We start from the raw sequence: 9262 nt of genomic DNA on the forward strand, positions 1-9262 counted from the left end.
CCGTTACCCTTAAATACTTGAGTAGAAGGGTTTTAGTTCTGCAACCACAGTACTGTCACCAGCTTCAGTACGTTGGATGCCGGGGATGTCTTCCTGGTCCACTGTCTGCATTCCGGTCTTATCAGTTGATCCAATAACACGCGTTGCCCTCCAGTGCAGGACCCAGTCTGGGGTCCGTGTTGTGCTAAATTACCGCAGCTCTTCCACCTCCTTTACTCTGAAACAATCCCTCAGTCTTCCTTGGTCTTTCATGACTTCGACATTTTTGGATAATACAGCTCCTTTCAGGGGCATCTGGGTGGTTTAGTCAGTTAAATGTCCAGCTCTTGATTTCGGCACAGGTCATGATTTCAGGGTTGTGGGATCGAGTCCCTCTTAGGGCTCCACGCTCAGCAGGCAGTCTGCTTGAGATTCTCTCTCCCTTTGCCCCCCACCCCATGTGCATGCTCTCTCTCTCTCTCAAGTAAATAAATAAATCTTAAAAAATAAATACAGTACCTTTAAGAAAATAGTGTTGCAAACTCTTACCGTACAATCTAGCAATTACAATCCTTGGTATTTATCACAGCGAGTTGAAACTTGAGTGCACACCAAAACTCACACCCAGATGATTTTGACAGCTTTATTTATAATCGCCAAAACTTGCGATCAACCAAGATGTCTTTCAGTAGATGAATGGATAAATGACGTGTGGTCCATCCAGATGATGGGATAGTATTCAGCATGAAAAAGAGGGAGTTACCGGGCCATGAAAAGACATAGGAGCAGCTTGGATGCGTTTTGCTGTGTGAACAAGTCGGTCTGAAAAGGCTCCGTACTGTGTGATTCTGACTATGGCTTTCTGGAAAAGGCACAGCTGTGGAGACGGTAAAAACATTAGCGGTTGCCAGGGGTGGGCAGGGACGGAAGCAGAGCACACAGGATTTTTAGGGCAATGAAACTTCCCTGTGAGATACTATAAAGGTGGATGCCCTTGTCTAGACCCCAGAACATGCAACCTCAAGAGTGAACCCTGATGTAAGCGGTAGACTTTGGTGATGATGATGTGAGGGTGTGGGTTCATCCGTCGTCACGATGTCCCCCTCTGGTGGGGGGGTTGATAACGGGGGAGACTATGGGTGTGCGGGGGCAGAGGGTGTACAGAAAATCAACCTTCTGCTCAATTTTGCTGTGAACCTAAAACTTCTCTAAAACATAGTCTATTTTTAAAAATAGTATCCCTCAATTTGGGCGTGTCTGATGTTTCCTCATTAGATTCCTGACCAGAACCCAGCCTAGGTGACACATGGCTGGCTCAGGACCTCCGGGGGAGAAGCACAGTGCCCTCTGCTCTTGGTGGTGGTGTTACTTAAATCCTCGGTCTAGACGTCGCCTGATTCCTCTGCTGTATGGTTACTGCCCTCGCCCACCGCTGCTAATAAGCATTCTGTCAAGAGACACTTTGAGACCGTGCCAATCTGTTTCCGCTCTGCAAAATCTCCCCCTGGATTTTGAATCCGTTGTCCTCCTGTGGGCAGCCCCTCAGCCCCCAGAGCAGAGCAGGTGCTGGCCTCCCTCGCAGCTGGGTGCTGCTCTCCTGGCCAACACCCAGCCGTCCCGATGTGGCCCAGCTCACGTCCTGCATTCAAAGCCCATCTCTCGTGTAGGCAACCAGACCCTCTTTTGGAGAGCAGGGCCCTGGAGACTCATCTCATTTCCTGTCCCATGAAGCTCCTCTTCCCCATGGCAGCCACCGAAGCCTCAGGCCGAGTCGAGGGGACCGGCATGTCCGGTCACCCAGGGTGGGCCCCCAGCAGGCTTCGGAGCCCGGGGTGGTGAAACTGCGATGGCCAGCCTGCGGTGGGCTCAGGAGGAACCTGTGATAAGATGTTCGGCAGTTAGCACAGCTGCTCTGAGCTCGGGAGGCTGGGAACCCACAGGAAGTGACTGGGGGCAGAGCCGACGTGCCCGTGTCCCGGCAGCCGTCCCGGGACAGGAGCCTAAGCGGGCGAGGCTGGGGGCATGTCCGCGGAGTGCCGGGAGCCCGGGCCAGGCGGGCACTCCGGGGCCTCGGGCTCAGGAGCGTGCCTGCCTCGGAGCACGTCCGCGCCCTGGTGCCTGCCCCGCTGGAGAGCTCGCGCGGCCGCCGCGGTGCTCTGCTACGTCAATCTGCTGAACTACATGAACTGGTTCATCGTCGCAGGTGAGGAGGTGACGGTGCGCTGGGACGCACCTGCCCGCTGCCCACTCACCCACCGCCCTGCCACTGGCTGGCACCGTGCCCCCACGGCGCCCTCCGGCCTCAAACTGTCCTCTCGTGGGCTGCATCCCTGCCGTTCTCACCCCTGGAGGGAGTTTCAGCCGAGCCCGAACGGAGGGGTCCCAATCTAGCCCCATTCTAGGCATGTGCACACGGGGTGGGTGCCCGGTGCGGGGAGGGGGCCGAGGACCGCAGGGAGGACTGGGCCTTCGGGCGAGGGCCTGGAGGTTCTGGGGGGGATGCTGAGCGAGGTTGTGGGCAGGCGGCCTGGCCTAGAAATAGCTTCTGGGTGCAAGCCTTGCATATTCTGACTTCCTTCCTGGAGGCCCCGGGGCTCAACCCGCTCTTCTTGTTACTCACACATTCCCTGAACTCGTTCGTTCATTTATTCATTCAAGATTTAACCCAATTTTCTCTCTCATCACTGATTCATTCCACACTGACTTAATGAACGTGAACTATGGGCTCGGAGACCCAAGGAGGGTCTGTCTGGTGGTTCCGGAGCTCAGGAATGCCCATGTTGTGGGGGAGGGTCGGGGGGCACCTGCAGCAGCCCTGAGGCCAGGACCCTGGCGCCCCAGAGACGGGTTCAGCCCACCAGGAAGCGGCTGAGCAGCGAACAGCGTCCAGAGCCGTAGATGGCTGCAGACGCGACTCCGTCTCCGGGGAGCTCAGAGGGCACACACAGACCAGAGCAGGCTGGACGTTGGTGGGGCGACTCAGAAGAGGGGTATTTGGGCTGGGTCTTGAAGCCTGAGGAAGCTGGAGAGGTGGGAAGTGGAGTGGGGTGAGGGTGTCGGGTGAGGGGTCAGTGTGGGTCCAGGCGCGTGGGTGCGTGTGCTCTGGACAGAGGTGACCAGCGTGGACACGGCAGGAAACTCTCCTAAAAGGGTCTTCGGGGCCAGATCCCAGGCTTCGTGGTTGCCAGCCCAGGAGCTTGGGCTTTCTGTTGAGGCAATGGGGAGCCACAGACAATTTCTGGGGGTGGGGGGGCCTAGAATGAGATTGGTGCAGGCAGCACAAGAATGGGGGGTCCAGTTCTGGGGTTACTGCTGTGGACTGGGGGAGACCCGAGTGGGTGTGTGGGCCGAGGGCCCGAGCTGAGCCGGGAAGGGGTAGAGAGCTGGGGGGTGGGGGAGCGCCTGGAGCCCTGCAGGCTGGGGAGGCCCCAAGTCTGGCCAGCGGAGGCCCTTCCCTATTGGGACTTCCTCTGTCCCGGTGGAAAGCAAGGCCAAGGTCGCTGGCTTGCATGGAGGCCCGGAGAAGTGAAACCATGCGGAGGGAGCTGCCAGGGACGGCTGGGTTTTCACAGCAGCCAGAATGCTCTATGGGAAGCAGCTCTTTGGGGGCAGATGACAGCCTCAAGGGGGAAAGGAGGCCAGGTCCACTCCCGGCCCCAGAGGGCTGGGAGGAGGCGAGGAGTAGGTAAAACCAGGGGGCAAGTCCTCACTCCTGAGGATGGAAGATGAATGGGATCCCACAGAACTTTGAACTCTTTGCTCTTTAGTGTTTATGTTTTTCTCTCCAATGACTACGTCTTATTTGTGTTATTAAAACTATTAAAAAGGAAGGAAGGACATACCAAATATCTGAACAAAAATCTCGTCCTTGGTTTCTCTGCTTCCTTGACCTTTCTCCACCTGCCGGCAGGTCTTAGAGGTGTGGCTGTGGGGCTTTCCTCCCTGCCGTGGGGCGTTTCTGTAGGCCCCGCTTGTGGGAGGGGGGCTGCCCCTGGCTGGGATGCTAGTCCTCGCTCCCCCCATTTCGGCAGCACACCCACGGGCGTGGCTGGAGCCTCGGCTCCTGCATCTGTGTCGTGGGGACACGGATGGCCCCTGCCTCTTAGGGGAACACCTGTGGGGGCCAGCTCAGGGGCCGGGCCCTCCGCCAGCTCATGATTGAATGACTGTGATGATTGCTCTTCTTCATAATGATAGGGCCTGAGCCCCACAGCTCAGATAAGCAGGTGCCTCAACTCTGACTGACCCTTTCTGAAGTACTGCCAAAGGCTGAGGGGATTTCGGGGAACAGAGCCTCTTTCCTCCTCTGTGTTAGGCTGAGTGCCCACTGCACTGGCCTGTGGCCTAGAAAGACCTTGGAGGGCCTTTCGAGGCCTGGCTGGTGTGGACCAAGAGCCTGCCCCGCTCAGGGAGTTGGGGCTGAGGTCAGACCTTTCTCTGAGGCTCTCGTGGGCACTGTCTGTCCACTCATGCCCCCGGAAGAACACGCTGGTGCGGGTGCATGTGCAGCCCGGGGCATGTATGTCTTTGCATGTCCGTGCTCCGCATGTACATACATCCACGAATGTCAGGAGTTTGCACCTGAGCAGGGCTGCTGGGCTGCATAGTCATTAACACTGTAGTCTAAGCGAGCTGCACACCATGTAGCAACACGGAGCTGCCAGTCGCTCTGATGAGGATGTGAACGGCAGCCCTATACTCGTGCATACGCCCACATGCCTGTGGCATGCACACTCCATGTGTGTGTGTATCTGTGTCTCTGCCGGTGTGTTTCTCCAGGCATGCCCGTCTGTATGTGGATCTGCATGTCTGTGCGTCTCTGTCCCTGGGCGGGATGCCTGTGTATGAGCGTGTCATACGTTTGGGACTCTGGGGTATGTGTTTCTGTGTGTTGATGTGTACCGGTCTCCCTGTGCACCGGCTCCCCTGTCTGTGTGCCCGTGTGACTGCACATGGGTGGGAGAGAGGGGCTGACAGCAGTGGGCCCCGGAGACACACTCTGTGCTGGGCTGGTCAGCTGGGCCCTGACCCACATGCAGGGGCAGCTGCCCTTGTCCTGAGCGCTGTCCTGAGCGCTGTCCCTCTGTCCACAGGGATGCTGCTGGACATACAGAACTTTTTTCAGATCCAAGACAGCAATGCCGGTTTGCTTCAGACAGGTAAGGAGCAAGTGCCTGCTCTGGGGCTGGGGCCCGGGGCTCATGCTGGGGCAGGGGGCCAGGGTGAGCACCGCCCATCCCCTGGCACAGAGGAGGGGGTGCTGAGGATCCGTGGTGTGGATGGGAGGAGGGGGAACGTGGGCTGAGCCCCGGTTCCTGAGCGGCAGCTTAGGGTTTGAGCACAGGTGCTGCAGAAGGAGCGGGGGTGGGGTGGGGGTCTGGAAAAGCCCCGAGCCTCAGATCATGACCTCGGCGGAGGTCACTCATCCCTGTTTGGCTCAGCTGGGCGCCCGAGACTGGCCGGGGCTGAGAAATCCTGACCTGTGCTTTCCTCCGTGGACCTGAAAAATCTGGCCCGCAGAACACAGACAGACAGAGAGACAGAGATCTGTGCTTCCCACACGGGTTCATACGGCATCTGGGCCCACAGGCCTGACAGTTGGTGTAGGGGCGGGGAGCAGCCACACCTCCCATTCCAAGGTCACACACACAGACACCCACCATGTAACTAGCACACCTGGGGCTCCTCTCTGTGGACCCCCAACACCTCAGAGCAAGTTTCTTACACTGGGGTATGGGGACCCCTGGAGATACACAAAAACCTTCCAGGGGCCACATGAGCAGAGTTTGAGAGAATCCACTTACAGACCCTCGAGCCTGTGTTTTTCTTTCCTAAAATGCACCTGCCTGAGAAAAAGCCTCTGGGTCTTCCTTCCCACCTGCCTTTCAAGCAGGGAAACGTACGTCTTCCCTATTCCGAGTTTATCTTTGGTGCCCTGCCCTGGGGTGTGAAAGCCTCCGGGGTGCCAGACGGAGGGGACCCCCACGGATGCTTGCCTTCTGCGGGGGAGGCCGTGGAAGGCCCACAGACAGAGTGTTGGTAGAAGCTCACTGGGGATGTTTCCGCCAGGCCACAAGCCCGTGGCCAAGTGCCAGCCCTTATCTGGCTGTCCTGCTGGTGTGACAGTCTCCTATTTATCTACCATGTAGGATTCAGAAGTGAGATGTTGTCTCAGGGATGGGTGTCAACACATTTATTTCAATTAGAAAAAACGAAGCCAACATTTTAACATCTTCCTTACAGGCACTCAGTCTGATTTGTCGTATTGATTTGGCAAATAAGGACTGGTTTTGCTCATTAGAGCAAATGTCCGTACACGGCAGACATTTCCCCTCAATGGGATGAATGTAATCTGCAGCCCCGTGGATCTGGATGAGAATATAGTTTAAAAATACAATAACGATAGAAATCACACCCTTTGCAACTATTTAAACTCATGACGAAAACGTTTTAGATGTCGGCTGGAAACACGTGCAGGGTGACGCAGTTCTTAAAGGACCGAGCAAAGAGCTAGCAGCCCTTTGCTGTAGACGATGCGTCTTTCCCAACCGCCCTTGTCTCGAGGCTGAGGCCAGCCGCGGGTGCTGCCCTTTGCGGTGCCAAAGCGAGACCCTCTGGGCTCAATCCCCACAACCTTCTAGATTAAACCGACAATGCCGGTTGAGTCACGATCTGCCTTCCCAGGTCCTCACCTTTGGAGCAGTGTTATTACTACAAGGCCCCATAAGTGAGATACCGTGGAGAGAGAAGCGTGTGCGTGCGTGTGCAAGTGTGTAGTGGGGCTGTGCGTGTGCCGGTGTGTGTGTGTCGGGGGGAAGGGAGGGTCAGCGCTTCAGAAGCCGCCCAGAGAAGTGTGTGGAGAGAGCTGGGGGGTTGCAGGCCTGATGACCAGACTCTCTGTCTTCAGTGACCTGGGGTGAGTCTTTGCCTTCCCGCATCTAGGGTCTCCGTGCAATGGCCGCGAGCCCCACCCTGCTGCTTTCCACAGGGCTCGGAATGGAGGCGGCCCCTGACTGAGCGGGCAGGGCCAAATCGTAACATGGGGCAGAGGGTGGGGTGAGCAGTGGTCAGACCCTCCCCTTCCAATGAGCCAGAGAGGCTCTTGGGGTCGGTGCACTGATGGATAATACTGAAAACCGACACTCATGTGGCCTTTACCGTGTGCCAGACACTGTCTCACGAGCCCTGTGACATCAACTCGTTCACCCTTCACAACAACCCCACAGGGCCGGGATTATTATTACTCTCGTGCCCATCTTCCCCATGACAAACCTGGGGCACAGAGAGGCTTGGGGCTTGCTGCAGGTCACACAGCTGGGATTCGAATCCGGGCTGCTGTCTGTAGAGTCTTTCTCTTCACCTCCTGCTCCTGGATTCCTTCTATTTTGTCTCCAAAGCCGTCTGAATCTGGAGCTGCTAGGAGCAGAGGAGTGCGCCTGTGTGAGCGTGCCCTCCCCGGGTCCAGGCTTCATCTCAGGGCATCTGCGGGGTGAGGTGGTTTATATCCCAGAAGGGATCCCTGCCCCAAATCTCAAGAAGGTATTAGAAGACTCGGGGAAATATTTTTATAACCTTTGGGTGGAGAAGATTTCCCTTAAGAAGACAAGAAACAGGGGCGCCTGGGTAGCGCAGTCGTTAAAGCGTCTGCCTTCGGCTCGGGGCGTGATCCCGGCGTTCCGGGATCGAGTCCCACATCGGGCTCCTCTGCTAGGAGCCTGCTTCTTCCTCTCTCACTCGCCTGCTCTGTTCCCTCTCTCGCTGGCTGTCTCTCTTTCACATAAATAAATAAAATCTTAAAAAAAAAAAAAAAAAGAAGACAAGAAACAATCCCGGCCAGAGGAAGACTGATACGTTTGAGGACAGGGAAGCTAAACTGTTCTGTATGACGTGCGTGAAACTAATGCAGTTAGTAACAACAATGGATAACATTTATAAGCCGTTTACAGAAAGCTAGGCACTGCCTTTTATATGCTTTATTTCGTCTAATTTTCTCCATAACCTTCTGTGGGAAGCACAATTTCTATCTCATAGCATTGATTCGAGGGGAACAGCAGAGTTAAGGAATTTGCCCAAGGTCACACAGCTAGGCACTCTTTGGTTCAAGATGTGAGCCCAGGTAGTTTAGCCCCAGATTTTGCATTTTAAATCCTTTAAACAAATATAGAGGACTGGGAGACAAGAGCCCCACCGAAAAATGGGCAGAGGACTGAGTGCAGGACTGCTGCCCAGCCTCACTGGACATAAGGACGATGCAGATTAAAACATCAGCGAGACACCATCTGCTTTTCAACCGTTAAATGAACAAAAATAATATGATTGATCGTATCAAATGTTGGCAAGAGAGCTGGCATGTACTTCCGTGCCAGTGTAAGTGGGTACAGCTTTTTTGGAGGCCTATTTTGGCGGTAGCTATTAAAATTCTAAATGCCACTGACACCACAGACCATTCTCTGTGGAGTATTAGGTCGAACCATATTAAACTGCCGTTTTTTTTGTAGGTCAAAACTGGCCTAATTTCTGCAGCTGCGTGGGGCTCAGCCTAATACTGGAGCGGGACGGGGGAGTGGGAGGGGCTGGAACCCGAGCGGGGACGAGTCTGGACGCTCATTAGGCTCGGGTAATGTCAATCATCTGCGCTCAGCGAATGGAGACCCAGGCGTGGGGCGGGGCCTCCGGCGGAGGCGAGTCCAGGCCGCCTCCCTCCACCTGCGGAGGGCGGGGGCCGCTTCATCTGAGGAACCGGGCGGCGAGGGCACCTGTGTGCTCGGCAGAGTCGTGCGAGAACGTGGCGGTTTCTTTGTCCTCACGGAGTAGCAAGTGTATTCGTTACTCCAGTCGCCATTTCAGAAGGGTTTACTTTAAAAAATGGTACAGATACAACCGACGGTGCTAGGTGAATGTTCTACCTGCTTCGAAAAACCAGGGCTTTTCTAGCCCCCGGGAACCACCGCTCCTAAACCCCGCTGGTCTGCAGAGCAGGCCTGGGCAGACCTCCCTTGCCTCCCGCCCCCAGCAGGGGGATGAGCGCAAAATCAGTCCCGGCTAGGCGCGGGCGGGGGCGGGGGTTCTGCAGAGACAGGGTCCTGGCAGGGAGCATGGCCGCCCCCTGTGCTGCCCCAGGATGGGGATGGGGGGGAGTTGTGCAGAGACAGGGTCCTGGCAGGGAGCATGGCCGCCCCCTGTGCTGCCCCAGGACGGGAGGGGGAGAGTTCTGCAGAGACAGGGTCCTGGCAGGGAGCATGGCCCTCCCCCCTGCTGCCCCAGGATGGGGATGGGGGGGAGT

The 9262-nt window shown here is 56.3% G+C and overlaps 1 protein-coding gene across 5 annotated transcripts in view; it reads left to right on the top strand.

Annotated features, from left to right (window-relative positions):
- The first annotated feature begins 1745 nt into the window (after positions 1–1745).
- The window catches only part of SPNS3 (sphingolipid transporter 3 (putative)), a 36644-nt gene continuing 29127 nt past the window's right edge, over positions 1746–9262 (top strand). For all 5 annotated transcript variants that reach the window (XM_040629834.1, XM_040629836.1, XM_040629838.1 and 2 more), the window contains exons 1-2: positions 1746–2182; positions 5073–5138. In XM_040629834.1, the coding sequence (XP_040485768.1) occupies positions 2002–2182; positions 5073–5138 (247 nt within the window). In that variant the 5' untranslated portion in view covers positions 1746–2001. The remainder of the gene's footprint in view (positions 2183–5072; positions 5139–9262) is intronic.

The sequence above is a fragment of the Ursus maritimus genome, unplaced genomic scaffold (genome assembly GCF_017311325.1).
Source record: "Ursus maritimus isolate PB19 unplaced genomic scaffold, ASM1731132v1 scaffold_14, whole genome shotgun sequence".
In the NCBI taxonomy this organism is placed as follows: Eukaryota; Metazoa; Chordata; class Mammalia; order Carnivora; family Ursidae; genus Ursus; species Ursus maritimus.